The following is a 15,655-nucleotide window of genomic DNA, read 5'->3' as shown; positions in this document are numbered from 1 at the left end:
TCCTACTCCAAGTAATGCTTTCAGTTCTTTCTCAATCTCCATCACACCAGTCTCAACTCCCATGCATAACTCAGGTTTCTTATGCCTCCAATGTATGTCTGCCTTTGTCTTCCCTTGTTTTCTTATTTTTTTCCCCATTGCCAAGACTTCTACGTCTGTGGCTCCCTTTCCTCTTCCTATTCCATCTTCTCTTTTCCTTTTCCAGCCCTGGAGATTGAAAAAAACTTCACCTGATCTCTCTTTGAAGTTGCCCCTGAATTGAGTGTGCTGTTGAATTGGATGATCCCTGGAGGTCTGATCCAATCTGTTTTTTACTGTGATTCTTCTACCCAGTCTCACATTTTTCTGGGAGTTCTAGATATTTTTAATTTACCAAACTTTACAAGTATTGGATTGTTTATTTGTTATTTTGATTTGGTTTCATTCCCTAGTTACGATGTAATGCACAAAATCAAAGAAAAATTTTTCAACTATTTTCTAAGTAATAGGTACTGGAAATTAGGGGTCATGTCCTGAACTTAAGTGTCACTCAATTAAAATAAGATAGAAGCTTTATACTGAATGCTTTTGACTTAGCTTTATAGCATAATGAAAACATAGGAGTGTTAGGGGAGTCAGACTAGATCTGGCCACCCAATGTACGTGAGGCTGCCACAGCTGCGTGGCCCCAGGTCTAACCAGTGGTGAGGCTCAGCATGTGTTCCCAGTCAGCACACACAAAGACAGCATGTGTATATAACAGATATATACATGTATGCACGGCCAGCTGCACAGGTAACCCAGACACACAGAGCTGTCTTACAGACAGCAGCCTCATCCCACTCCCCTCCCTAGCTGAGCAGGATGAAGGTCCAACAGTTGGCATATATATGTGTATGCGTATGTACAAGGTGGATGCTTCTGGCAGCTGGGCTCACACACTCTATCTGCTCAGCAGCTCCCCCTGGATCCCAGTCTGCCCAGTTGCTGGCACCTGGGTATATGAGCCCTTGAGGCTGCAGCCCCATTCCAGCTGCTGGCTCAGACCATCACACACATACGTGCACACACACACAGAGCAGTCTTACCCTTAGAGACATACGTACAGCTCAGCAGGTCTCACCCACAGAGACACCCATAACCCATGGTGTCTCTGGCAGCTGTTCAGGACTCCCCTGGTCCCTCCAACAGCCAGCTAATCAGGTGGTATCACCCTTAGAGACATGGGCCTCTGACCCTTGGTCCCACTCCAGTCACAGACACTTAATTTCGCTCCTTCCAGCCTCTCCAGTTGCTGTCATTCAGGACCCCAATGGTGTCCCTGTTGACTTGCTGGCACTCAGACCCCATACCCACACATGCATACACACACAGAGGACAGTGAGTCCTTCATCCAGGAAAAGAGTTAGAAAGCGAATTACTAAGATGGGACAAACTGCACTGATCAGGTGCACGACACAGCCAGAAAACCATAATAGCCAGCAAACTGTTAGTTATGTCCAGCCCTTTTGATCCCCTGATCCATTTATTTTCTCACACTTGTTCTTCCCTGAGTCACCTAAATCCATCTAAACATCCCATAAAAAGTCCTGTGCAATCTCAAAATGGTCTTCCCCTGTGTCCCATATTGTGTTTCACACCCCCAAGCAACAAACCCCAGTAGTCCGATAGACACTCCAGAATTGACTTATCGTGATGGCTTTCATGCCTGGACACTGGGACTGAGAATCTCCTGGGACAGCCCTTGCAAGGGTATCCCTTCCTCTGAGTCCTTGATATGGGTTCCCACCTGCCCTTGTGCCCCTGTGCTTGTGGAGATGGGCTGACAGCCCTGTGATGGGCCTGGGGGAAGCCAGAGCATGGTGTTATTTGGGCTCCCCCGCCAATGTCTCTCTGGGCTCATTTGTGAGTGTGCAGAAGACCTTTATCACACAATCTAACACGGGTTGTCTTCAGATATGGCTGAAGTTTTGATCTAAAGGAGTGCATGATACAAGAATTGTTGGATTTTCTTACTGTTCTGTTTAGGTGAACATAAACTTCAAATGAGAATATAGATGGTGAATTCTGTCCTAATTGAAGACATTACTGTAGATTTGAGATCAAAGACAAATATTGAGGCTGAGGCAGGAAAAATTCCAGCTCAAAAGATTTAGATTTCTTTTCCACTTGGAGAAATGTGCAGGCAAATACAGAAAGGTTAGAGTGTGCTCACTGACTGAAAGTGTGCAAAAGATGACCAAAGCAAATAGTAATGACTCAAGCATTGTCTCAACAAAATTTGCATCCCTGTTTAATCACTCAGGAGGCACCAACTACTTAGGTAAATAGTCAAGCTTCTCCTTCCTATTGTAAAATTGATTAGTAAGTGTGTATTTTTCAAAGTTGATAATTTTCTTGCATGTTATGAAGAATATTCCCATATATTTTTTAGAATATTGCTCCAAATAGCAGGAGTAAATGGAATTGGAGATTAGAAAGCCTGAGAACTGTCATTCTAATTGAAATGTCTTCACCTGACAGTGTTTTTGTATTCATGTCTTCTCAAATAATATATGTACCACTTCTGAGGAAGATAGTGCCTCTTAATCATTATCAGCCATTAAGAAATCATTCCCTTTTAGCCTTAACACTGCGCCAATCTGTATCTTTACCCTTCTGTCATGGCAAAATGCCAAACACTATTTGTGCAGACCAGGTAGTAAAAACCAAATGATAAAACCACGTGACAGCGATTCAGTCTTGCCGTTTAACAGATCAAGCCAAAATGACAATTTCATTCAAGTGGGCATGTCATATGGAACAAAGGCAGAACCTGGAGCAGTCCTGTGTAATGCTGTTCTAATACCTCGGATTGCTATCATTAAGGGAGGACTGAATAGAAACAGTCTGACAATTTTAATGTTGTATATCATTTACCACTCTCTAGGTTTTGTGTTCTTTGGCCAATTTGTCTGTTTACACTAGCGGCCTGATGGGAGTGGATTTGCAGAGTGAAGCAGTTGGTGCTAAAAATGCAATGAGCTGAGGGTCCAATGTCCTCATTATGTGCATTTAGGGGGAAGTTACTCTGGGCTTGTTCTAGTCTGTTCCCACGGACTGACTGCCAATTTGTGGCAAAATCGTCATCATTTTGTTCCTGGAACATATCCTCTGGTTTAGTTTCATCCAAAAAGAATACAGTGGGTTTTTTTTCTCTAAAACCACTCCATGCTGCAAACCAGAAAAAAGAAAGGAGGGCCAACCAAGGGATTCAGTTTCTGGATTCAAGCTAATGTGCTGCTGTAGGCACACCAGTGTCATTAGGCTCAGACAACTGTAATGTGGAGGAAGCTTATCTAATGTACTTTGGGTAATAAGTGACAAGTATATTTATCTTGAATTCATCTGCTCTTAACTATGTTCCTAAAATAATGACTGTACTTTTCTTTTAGTAGAATTACTTTGAAACGAACTGACAATGGGACAGTACTTCATACTAAGTCAGCAGAAAAGGACCAATATTTCTGCAGTGAAAACTTTCATTTTCTTATTCTCACCAACAAGTTCTTCTTTACTTCTATTAGGATTATTTTCTTTTTCTCCCAAAACATATCAGAATATTAACTTAGTCTTTAATGCAAAGCAACCTGTGATGCTTGTTTACTCTTTATATTTTCCAAAGGAAAATGTCACAAGTCACTGAATTCTTTATATTACTCCTTCATAAGGAAATGAGAATTATATAGTGTGCTTGCAGATTTGGGCCAAACTAACTCTTACCATTGGTGAATGATTAGGGATATACCAACCTTCTATATTGGAAACCCTGCTTCACGTGCCCAGAATAAGGAGTCTGGGAAAAAGCGTTCTCTAACTTGCATTCTGTTGCCCTTAGTATGCCCTTAGGTTACCTTTTCCTCATTACCAGAGAAACAACACTTCCTTTCTGTCTTCCGCTTTATTCCAGGTAGTTCATGTTCTCATGTTAGCAATAGATGCCAGAAGCTGGAGTTGGGACTTAAAAAAAGCACCTGAACTCTCATGGTAACATCTCAAGAGGCAGCCGTAGTAGCATTTCTATGGACTGAGCAAGTATAAATTTGGTACTTGTACACTTTACTGCTCAGTGACTCCTATAGTATTTTTGACACTTTTTAATGTCAAATATATCAGTTTTGATATGTCTTTGCTTTTTAACATAGTCATTATACAGCTTTAATATCTGTCTTTCATGGAGCCTTTTAGAAGCTTCCTACCTCTGCCTGAAAACATTTTACGTCCCTTTTTCCAACAGTTTCATCCATGCATCCATGTCCCAGAGTTCTCTTTTTGATTACAGAGCTTATCTAAAGTTACTTTGTTAGCAATTTGCAGATTTCAATCACTAATTTTCTGAAAGGTGATTTTATTTAGAGATTTCCTGCCTTTGTGGCCAAGAAGGCCAACAATATCCTGGGCTGCATTAAAAGCAGTGTGGCCAGCAGGGAGAGGGAGGTTATCCTCCCCCTCTACTCTGCCTGGTGAGGCCACATTTGGAGTACTGTGTCCAGTTCTGGGCTCCCCCAGTTTAAGAAGGACAGGGAACTGCTTGAGCAAGTCCATTGGAGAGCTACCAAGATGATCAGGAGACTGGAGCATCTCCCTTATGAGGAAAGGCTGAGAGACCTGGGTTTGTTTAGCCTGGAGAAGAGAAGACTGAGGGGGGATCTCATAAATACCTATAAATATCTAAAGGCTGGGTGTCAGGACGATGGGACTAGGCTCTTTTCAGTAGTGCCCAATGACAGGCCAAGGGGCCATGGGCACAAATTGGAACACAGGAAGTTCCACCTCAATATGAGGAAAAACTTCTTTCCTGTGAGGGTGACAGAGCAGTGGCACAGGCTGCCCAGGGAGGTTGTGGAGTCTCTTTCCCTGGAGACATTCAGACCCCACCTGGACGCGTTCCTGTGCCCCCTGCTCTGGGTGTCTGTGCTCAAGCAGGGGGGTTGGACGAGATGATCTCCAGAGGTCCCTTCCAACCCCTACCATTCCGTGATTCTGTGATTATTTCCTGCTATTTGTATTAATTAATCCTCTTATAAACTTTATCAAATTTATTGTATTTTTGAAGACGTTTATTGTTTTGATGTGCCCCACATTAAAGGGATGGCTAGATGTCAGTCTAACGGGTCTTCATAATTCTGAAACAATATTCCCTGACTTCTGTTCAGTGGTTGGGTTTACGATGTAATTTTCAACTTTTTCTTTCCTTTTTGTTTTGCCTATAGGCCTACCTCTCTGCTTTGTCACCCCAGTTTTCAGCTGGTGTAGTTTCATGAAATTAACGCATAGTAAAATGAAATTGGTACTACAGAGTAGAGGATCAGGCTGTAGAGTTCCAATTCTCAGATTCTTGGGGGCGGCTTTTGCTTACTGCAGTGAAGCAGGCCTCCATTTCAGATGTGGCAGCAGCAGGGGCCTTAGAGTAGGTCAGTTTTTCAAAGGAAATTAAACCAGAGTCACAGAGGCTGAATATATTTTCTAGGGTCTTTTTGTTTTATTCTATACAGAATAAGTGGAGTTTTGTGAACAATATACAGAAAGCTACAAAAAGGCAAATTTCACATATGGTAAGTCTTGCTGTCCCAGCTGGTAGGTTCGTTCTCCAGATTTGGTTGTATCTGTCCCCTGTGCTCATCAAACTACTGATGCACCTTGCCTTATCTGTTACAGAGTTGCATCATCCTTCATGTTCTTATATTTAAGCAATCTGCAGCTCAGGAGCCATTAACACTAGCACCTTTTGTAGCTGCTCTGCAGTCTAGGGGAACTGCTTGACAAGTTTGAAAAAATTGCACCACTCAAGCTGGTCTCTGCCTAGGTTTCCATTTCTGCAGAAAAGGCTTAACCTCCACAATCTATTTAGTGAATGTTTATACGGATGTCCAAGCGTTTCTCCATAGTGACATGTTCTAAGTAGGCATGAATGGTGTGTTTTAGAGAATATTTTCATCGCTTAATTTTTTGTGTGTTTCCTACAAAATGCACTGTAACATATACTCAAGTTAAGGGGAATGAACAGTCCATTTATTTTCCTAATATAGCAGCCCATATTGTTAATTTGTACAAAAATTTAAAGCACAAACTGGTCTTTTTGTTAAGAAGGTTCCATTATAAATAATGCAGATTGTGTAGCCTAAGTAAATGCCAGACCTAACATTTTGCAGATGGTGAGAGATGTAGCGACACAAGGAGCTATGGAAAATATTTTCCAGTTCTTTACATTTCAACATGTCCATATTTTGTACTTCAGACTGATTTATTTAGGCTTGTAGCAATAGAAAGCTGTATTGTATTAGATCATTATCATCTCTCTGGTTACCACAGGGATGCACAGTGCTACAGAAGGAACTGTCATGTATTTATCTGTTAATATTTTTGTGTTGTGTTACTTAATCTATTTGGTTTGGTCTTCCTCCAGAACTTGTTGGTATTTTTTTCTTGCAATCATTCATTTTTAAAGGGCTTCTTAAAAAATAAAGCCTTGAATATGCTTTACAATTGTGCTTATAGTTACTTAAAATTTGCAGTTTTGACCATGGAAATTACTTGTAGGTGTAAGCAATACAGATACCAATACTTGAATATAAACAGTCATAACATAAACAGTCTATACCCTTTCCCTAGCTCCCACAGATGTTTTGCTTTTTCAAAACTGGAAATGTAAGTAAGAATGTAAAAGCACGGAGAAGACTTCATGCTGATAGATCCCTGCTTTTACTAATCCCCAGTGCGTTGCTCCATGGCTAGTCCAACCCTACTATTGAAACGGCTGTGGCCAGATGAATATAGCTGTTAGGTTTTCTTTTGGAAATGTGACCTCTCTCCTTGCACACTCTGAAAGAATTTGCCCCTTCGTGGTCAGTGTGGCTCTTTGTTTTGTTGCACATTTCCTTTCATAGTTTGCTGTCATGCCTCACCCTCTGTCCTTTGAACAGTTTCTTGTTTGTCTTATGTTCTCCTGTTGCTAATCTGCACACGGTTATGATTTTACTAAGGATTACGATATAAAATGTCATTTGGATATCAGATCCATTTATCTTTGTTAATTGCCATCCATACCTATGATTTTTTCTGACATGGCATTTTTATGTTAAAAACCTTGAAACTGGTTTTTATAAGACTGCCAAATTTTTGAAGACGTGTGTGTATTATTGAGATCAATTTTATGTCACAGGCTAAGAGCTGGTACACTAATGCATGGATGTGAGAGCTGCAGTGAATGCTTGGAGTTACAGAAAATAATAAAACTGATCAACGGACACCACTCCTGTTTTGATTTACAGTAGTAATAGTGATGAAGAGTTGGAGATACTGTCTTTACCAGTTTAGGATAATTTTATAAAGATTCAAGGAAATATTCTAATTTGATTAAGCATACAGTCTATCCATCAACTTTTCCTTCCTATCTTTCAATATATGTGGGGCTATTTTTTTCCCTTAAGTATTTGCAGTATTATTTTACTACTTGTTTAGCTTCTCCACTGGGAATCAGAAATAGTTGTTCTTCAGTGATGGTGGATGACATGTTGTTTGAGGTTTACAAGCTTCCTTGGGGTCCAGTGAATTAAAAATTTAAGGAAATGTCAGGTTCTACTATCTCTTTGGTGGTATAAGAGTAATAGTATTTTAATTAGCTTTTGTAGAATATTGTCCAGTTTCAAACATTTTGTTATAATTTTCTGTTTTCATCTTAGTTACTTCTTAAAAGTAGTGTTTAATTGTTTTTGTTAGGGCTTCCGCTATCTTTCTTAACACCCAAGAGCTATCAAAATTACCCACCAGTGAAACAGTAATATCCTTTGTGATCTACTACATAGCAGCAGAAATGGCCAGCTGTGATTAGAATAGAAGCACTGCATGGAAAAATTGTCATTAAGATGTAAACAGAAAAACTTTTTAAAAAATCAGATAAGAAAAACTGAAATTAAATATAGCAGTATGTGAGTACTGCAAATAACTTTTTAAAAATAAGTTTGCATATCTAGATAATTATAAAAATTATAGTGTGGTGCAAAATATGTTAATAGAGTAACTCTGAATTGTATTCCAGAATTCTTTGAAGGTAAGTACGTATTTTTTGTGTGTAAGACTTTGGTCTAGACAAGAAGGAGAGACATTAAAAAGTTGTGAATAAATTTAACTAAGAGTTGTTTTTAAAAGTGTTGGTATCTGCTAGTGGTAAATGTTGAAACCTTCAGAAAAAAGTTGAATGTACACTTTTTATAGATGAGGGGCCCATTCATCTGCTTGCCCACTGTGGTATGTGAGGTAAAAATCTAAAAACTCTAGCATTCATGATCGCTATTCTCCCTTTAAGATGAAATGAAGGTTAGCCACCCAGAAAATTCTGTTTTGCATAAATCTGGAGGTTGAAAATGCCTTGGTGCCAGTGAAATATAGCTATTGTTTGAGTCCTTGACTAAGCACAGCTAGGTGGTCTCCAGATAACTTGCCAAGAAAGACTGCAAATTAGGTCCTGAAATTGTGAATACTCAACAGGGAGCGAGAGAAGAAAACAGAGCACTAGGGAACACTTGCTTCATGGGCTGCTTTGCTGAGCAATGCACAGCTATACTCAGCATGATATATTTTTTTAAGCTTGGTATTTTCATATTTTTGTGCAGAGAATTACAAGATTTAAAGTGACAAATGCATGGATAGCTGTTTCTACTTCCAAACCTGAAAGTCAGTACAGTCTTCTGGCAAAATTTTGACGGGAAAGCTTTTGAATCTTGTGCAAACTACAAGGATAATCTCAAGATTTTTCTTCTTCTAGTGTTGGTGTACGAGGTCCATGTATACACGGGTGCTAAACTTGGCGCTGAAACAGATTCTAATGTTTATATCAACCTCATTGGGACAAGAGGAGATGCTGGCAAAAGGAAGCTCCATAGATCTAAGAATAATAATGTAAAATTTCGACATGGACAGGTGAAGTAAAAAAAATGTTACTTCTGATCAGTAAGAGTGAATTCTAGCTGGCAAACTGTTTCTTCGAGAAGTGTAAATGTCTTTTTATTTGCAAGTTTTATTCAAGCAGTTTGCCATTTTCTCATGTATTTTCTTTATTCAAAATTACTTACAGAATTTCACCCTACAAATAATTTTTATCTGATGGATCAATGATTTACTGAGAGCACTGCATAGTAGAATTTGAGTACTCTTGCTTCTTCATATTGCACATATAGATAAAATGGTAACAATATCATTTTTGTTCTCCTAGGCAGATCACTGTGAACTTTAGAATCAATTCTAAATCCTTATTCCCGAGTAAGCTTTCCCGTCTTGGTGAGGCAGATAGGGCTAGAAAATGTACTACAGAGATGACCAAATAATTCTTTCAACTGATCCTTGTGTCATACCAAAGGAATTGAGTGCTGTCTCTGTGGAGTAATTTTATAGTGTTATTCACCCCACAAAGCTTTAAAAGATCCTCACTGACTGGCCAGGACCAATATAAGACACCTATATTCATTTGGGGGAAAAAAACAGGGGGGAAAAAACCCTATTCTATGCAGTTATAGTCAAAGCAATAGCTGTGCTCAAGACCTTTATAATTTTCCTTGTATGGTTCCACAGATGGATATTTTCTGCATAAAGGCCATCTCACTGGGAGACTTGGAGAAAGTTCTGATTAGCCATGATGGAACTGGTCCAGGTAGGATTTAACTTCCTGGAGACCAATCTGTTTTCAGTCCTTTTTAAACACAATGCACTTTATTTATATTGCATCCTTCATACAAAACGTGACAGAAGGTCTTGCAGTGATAAAAAGTCTTCCCACAGGCTGGTCACTGTGATGGGATGGTGAAAAACAGTGGTAATGGGCAGCAAAAAGGATGTGAGTTTGATGTCAAATACTGTCATTTCAATCTTTGTTTTCAAGTTTATTTATAAGAAAGTACTATTTATTTGCATGCAGAAAACTCATGAAAGTGTATCTTACACAGATAAACAAACCCTCATTAGACAAATGGTGAAGACTGGCTGGAGTAGAATTAAAGATCTTCAACACCTGCTTTACTGTCACACAAAATTTGAGTAGCTATAGCATAATGTCCTTATTGCTTTGGACAATGGTAGAAGATTTGGTTATTTAGTCTGTGCAAGTCAATGTGGAGCTGCTCCAGTGAGTGACATTGCATTCAGCTTGTAGGTTTTTCAGAAAGAAAAGAGATAATGTTGTGATGAGATGAATTTTTGATATAGGCCCTTGAGGTGTGTATCTCTGGAATGATGTAAATAAAGAGAACGCTAGCATTTAAAAACACTGAAGAGGTAAATATTGCAAATTTGTTTGCAGATTAGTGGCTATGAAGAAACCAAATGAAGAGAAGGATTTTTAAGGCAGTTCAGGGCCACACTGATACTAGATGAGAAAAGCTCTTTTACCCTGGTCTGTTCTGAAATGGCCTCAAGCAACACCAATCTTGCTGTCTGTACTGTCTAAGGCTCTGAGCAGACTTGTGACTATTACAGAAGTAGGCTTATTAGTGCAGCCTTGGAATGGGAAGTAAGCTTGGTTCTTGTATCTTTGTAGTTCTCTAGAGTTTGCTGCCTTCAGCAATATGCATGATTTTATATATATGAGTTTCACATCCTTGTAGGCCAAGACACAACACAGAATGCAGTGTGGTAGAGCCTACCTTCACTCTATCCCCAGGACAGCATACCATGCTATCTTCCCTCATCTCTCCTTTAATAGGCAGCATAGCCATAACACAGGATCAGCATTACAAATATGCAACCAGACTTAGCTATCTTAAGATGCTCTTTGACAATGGAATTAAAAATCTGTGGTTTTGGAGGATTGTCTAAACAGGGCAATGGATTGAGTTCAAGGTATGATTAAATTTATGCCTCAGTACTTAAGATGATTGTTCATTGTACTCAGCACAGACAGAGTCTGTCACAGACCTCTCTTGAACTGCATCCAAAACTAGCCCCAGATAAGCCTGGCCTGACGTGATCGGGGGGGGCTGAGAGCTGGAAGAGGATAGTGAGCCAGGAGAGAGGCCATCTAGAGACCCAGTCTTTTGGGGGTTGAGAGGGAGGAAAGAGAGTCTAAAAGATGCTAAAACTCCTTTAGAGCTGGGGCTGCCTTTTTTTCTCTAATCATATGACTTGCCTGACTGATAGGGCAGAAGGTCTTTAGTCTTGATTTGGAGACTGTCCTGGTAGGATTGTGGAACATATATTTTCTCTGGGGCTCCTAGACTGCAGGGCATAGATCTTCTCCCACAGCCACTGTGAATGAGGAAAGAAAAGGAATTTTGTCCTAGGCAGCAGGGTTTTGACATTGGTCACGTGTGAGTCATTAGATGATGTGTCTTATCCACTGGAAGAACCTCCTCCATAGAAACCTTCCATACATTCCTGTACATTTACACAAGCAGTGCCTTTCATCTTTTTTAGCCTGTTTCAAAGTGACTAGCAAGTGAATCTTGGCCAGGCTAGTAGGATCCTTCCAATGAAAGAGCATCTGAGGTATAGGAAGGTGACAGAAGAAGCTTGCAGAGTGTCCTAATGTGCCCTTGCCCTGAAGTCTTGAAGGGGAAATGCCATTCTGCTCCATGCACTGCCTGGGCAAGCCCTCCCTATGGGACAGAGACTGCTGCCTTCTAGGGACTTCCAGGCTCAGATGCAGCCTGGGAGGCAGAGCATGTAAATGAATAGGGCAGTTGTCTGCTTCTGACCAAAACATCCCTCATGCTGTTTTGCTACAACGTGCTGATAAATAATGGTATGAGTCAGGCAAAACCTCATAAGCAATATGACAAGTTGTGAGTGGTGCAGACACAGTGAGAACAGGATATTTGAAAAGGGCTTTGCAGGAGAACTCTACCAGTCACTAGGATGGTTATTGGAAGTGATCTGAGAGATCAGCATGGAGGTAGCAGTGGTTACTGCTGTTAGGGAGAGGGTGAATTCAGTAGCCTGACAGAAGTCAGGCTGCACAGCTGCATGCCCACGGTCCCACTAGTAGCAAGGCTGTGTATGTGTTCCCTATAGGTACGCACACAAGCACATTTATAAAACACATATGTGGATGCATATGGATGGCCACACAGATCAACACAGACAAGCACTCACACAAACACAAACACAACCGATGGCCTTATCCTGCTACCCTCCTTAGCTGATCAGAACACCAGTCCATCAATGGCAAATATATACATATATACACTGTTTGGAACTATAAAGCCTCCAGTAAATGGCCTTAGACACTCAGTCTGTCCAGTTGCTGGCCTGGATCCCTGGATCCTCATTTTTCCCAGTTACTGGCACCTAGACATACAAAGCCCCTCCAAGGCTGCAGCCCCACTCCAATTGCAAATGAAAGCAGTTGTCTTAATGATTTGTTACTGAATACTCTCATATATGCAAAACAACTTCACTCATAGAGGACCAAAATTTCCAGCTTTCCAGTTAACTGCATAAAGAGATTTGTCCAAACATCCTTGTGCCTGATCACGAGGAATCAGAACATGTAGGCTGGGATGTGTATGGTGTTGGCAGTTCACAGATGTACGCATATACTTGTCTCCAAGAAAAAAACCCCACCTTTCTTAAAATTAAAACAGAGCAAGGCAGAGAAGAATTAACATTGTACCAAGAGACACATAATAATAAAGCTTTCATTCTGTTAATTTATCTTAAGTATTTAGCTGAGCTCTCTCTTAATATGACCTGTGTTTCTGCTGGAAAAAGATAATCTGGGCTTTTTTCTTTAGATTTATTTTAAAAAATGCATTATTTCACATGATAAACTTTTGTCATTTCAACACAGGCAATGGATGGTTCCTGGATAAGATCATCATCAAACATAAAGAAGGAAAGAAAGCTCAGGAGGTTGTATTTCCCTGTAATAGGTATGCCATTCATGGAGAAAGACAATTTGTTACACTGCCAGCAACCTAAGGAAAAAAATTGCAGAACAGGCATGTGCATGCAGTCTAGGTATATGAACAATGCCTGAGCTTTTCAACATAAAAGGGATGCAAAATTTTGTTGTTGAAACAAACAACGAAGTTGCTGTATTGGTATAGGAAAGAGTCATAGCTTAATGCCCAAAACTAAATGTTGCACGGGAGAAAAGGTGCATTGATCTTTCTTTTACCTAAATTATACAGAGACCACATGAAAATAAGGAAGCTTTCAGTTCTCCATCTTTTAGAAAGTATTATGTGTAAAGATTTAACTGTACTGTTTTTGCTCAGTTTCTCTTTCTCAGTCACTGAAAACCACATATACATCCTGGAAATCTTTGGAAAGACCTTTAATTTTTCTCCTAAAGGAGAGCTACAGTATTTCCTTTCATTTTGTAAATCTCTATTTGTCTGTCTTACTAGGTCTAGAATTTTGCTGCCATGGGCAAAATTGGAAAATGCTCAACCATCTCATTTCTAACAATTACTAAACAGCCTATTTTTCCAATTTTTTTTGGTTACCTGAGGCAACCGGAACCTGAACTTTTAGCAGTCATTGAGTTGAATCATATGGCTATAACAGAGAAAAAACGTAAGATAAACCAATAGATTAAAGTAAGGATTTGTGTGTGTTATTTCTATATTAGTATATTTAATGCGGTAGAAATAATTTGAGGAATTGTAGTTTAGAGTCAACTAATTACATTCTGTAGTATGTGGTTTCTGGAATTTATGAGTTTTGGTTACATGGCCCAAATTGTTTCCATGTGATTTCTGGGAACTGTGCGTTAAAATCTTGAAAATCTTTAGGGGTTCATTAAAGACAGCTCTCTTCCTCTAGGAATCCTACCTGGAAATGGCTATCTAAGAACCATTTACTCCTTTCAGAAATATTATTCCAATGATCAGGTTTTTGGTTTCATTTTCCTTTAGGCTTTTTAATTGGTTTGGTGGGCATTAAAGATAGTTGTTGGAAGAGTAGATGAATGAGACATTTGTTTCTGTAATTACAATGAGATTTTATGAGACTTCTTTAAAGGGAGGGATACTTAATGAAGACACAGGCTTTCTATAAAACTGCCTTGTCCAAAAAAAGAAAAAAATATTAAGCTCTTAGAAAAAGGTTAGAAACATTATACATAGAATTAGAGGTGTCCTGTAATTTTTTTTGTTTGCCTGCAGCGTAAGCGTGCTGCCAACGTGTCAAATTTTACATTCTATTTTTAGAAAGTGCTAGTGATCTTTTGTTTCTTAGGAGGGAATGAGGAGATAGCTCACAAAAGTTAATCAAGCTATTTATTGCAACAATGGTTGAAATACAGTGGAGTTTAGACTTCATGCATATGAGATTTATTCATAGAGTTTTGTTATATACAAGAAGTGAAATATGTTATGGATCCTTGGGTTTAAACAAATGCAACATCAACATGGAGCCAACAGAAAGAAGTTGATAGTGAGCACATATTTATTTATTTTTAAATAAGTGAGATTGTTAAAGGCTGTAAAGTGTTATATCAGCAAGGGGGATCAACTGAAGGAGTATGGATGTGTGTTTGTAGTTAAATGATATTGCAGGAAAGATCCTTAAATTCATCAGTATAAAAGGCAAATAAGAAGACAAGTTCAGTTCATTGCTGCTGATCTACAGAAGCTTTAGAAAATTCCAGACTTGCAGAGGTTATATATCATTTTAAGTACAATGACTATAACTAACTACTGCAGGTTATATACCCCTCCACCAAATGTACAGTTGAGTCTCTGATCCTGTAAATACTTAGTGTTTCATATAACGTATTTCATATAGACCTATAGTACTTCATATAGGTACTACGAAAATTCCTATTTGCCTGGAGCAGAGTAAGCCAAATTCTCCTAATATGAATAAGGCCAACTGTGATGAAAGTATAAAAGAAAATTCAGCCTAGGAGGTAGTTTCAAGGCATAATTTGATAAAAAAAGTATAAGAAAAATACTGGTGGAGAGAAGGTAATTGTCAGATTGCTTGTAATATACTGAAAATTGTTATTAATCTTATTATTTTTGTTTTTGCAATGAAAGGTGGTTAGATGAATATCAAGATGATGGGAAAACTGAGAGGGAGCTAACTGCCAATAGTAAGTATTTTGTTAAAGAAAATTTGTGATATAACAATATAGTATATACCTAATGCCTAGTTATTACTGAAGAACCCCTCTGAATAAGTCCATAACTTAAGAAGAAAAGTGATAATAAAGCTTGTTCACATATTTTTTGCTGTTCATATTTTAGGGGATGGCAATTCAAAAAAGGCTTTTCTTAAAGGTAAGAGCTGTTTTCTACACCATTGCCTTTACTGTTTGAATTTAATCTGCAAATCAGTGTTAAGTGACAAATACATGAGCAAGTGACTTCATCATACACATAAACTCTCAGCTATGAGAGAAAATGAAGACAAATTGGCTGGCAGAGGTCTACAGAAAGGACTAGGCCTTTATAAACAATTGAGAAAAGATGCTGCTTATCAGCCATTTCTGATTTTCTTTCTATTTCTACTATGCTGTCCTGAAATCAGCCAGGAACTCCTCTGAGAAGAGATCCTAGTGTTGTTTTGTTTATCCAAATGTCACTGTCATTTAATACATGGGAACAGGTCCCCTAGCAAACATCATCAAGTGGAAAAATGTGTTGTGAAGTGTTAGTGGAAGCATTTTCAGGTCAAAATCCATCAGGGTATTCCCAAA

The 15,655-nt window shown here is 39.0% G+C and overlaps 1 protein-coding gene across 1 annotated transcript in view; it reads left to right on the top strand.

Moving 5' to 3' along the window:
* LOC104042565 (RP1 axonemal microtubule associated) overlaps positions 1 to 15,655 on the top strand; it is a 177,882-nt gene that overhangs the window by 76,705 nt on the left and 85,522 nt on the right. Inside the window, exons 26-30 of the mRNA XM_064445442.1 lie at positions 8,783 to 8,937; positions 9,586 to 9,664; positions 12,797 to 12,878; positions 14,994 to 15,049; positions 15,204 to 15,236. Of these exons, the coding sequence (XP_064301512.1) occupies positions 8,783 to 8,937; positions 9,586 to 9,664; positions 12,797 to 12,878; positions 14,994 to 15,049; positions 15,204 to 15,236 (405 nt within the window). The remainder of the gene's footprint in view (positions 1 to 8,782; positions 8,938 to 9,585; positions 9,665 to 12,796; positions 12,879 to 14,993; positions 15,050 to 15,203; positions 15,237 to 15,655) is intronic.

This window comes from Phalacrocorax carbo, chromosome 2, assembly GCF_963921805.1.
Source record: "Phalacrocorax carbo chromosome 2, bPhaCar2.1, whole genome shotgun sequence".
NCBI lineage: Eukaryota > Metazoa > Chordata > Aves > Suliformes > Phalacrocoracidae > Phalacrocorax > Phalacrocorax carbo.
The sequence above is the reverse complement of the archived record's forward strand: the minus strand, read 5'-3'. Positions and strand labels throughout refer to the sequence as shown.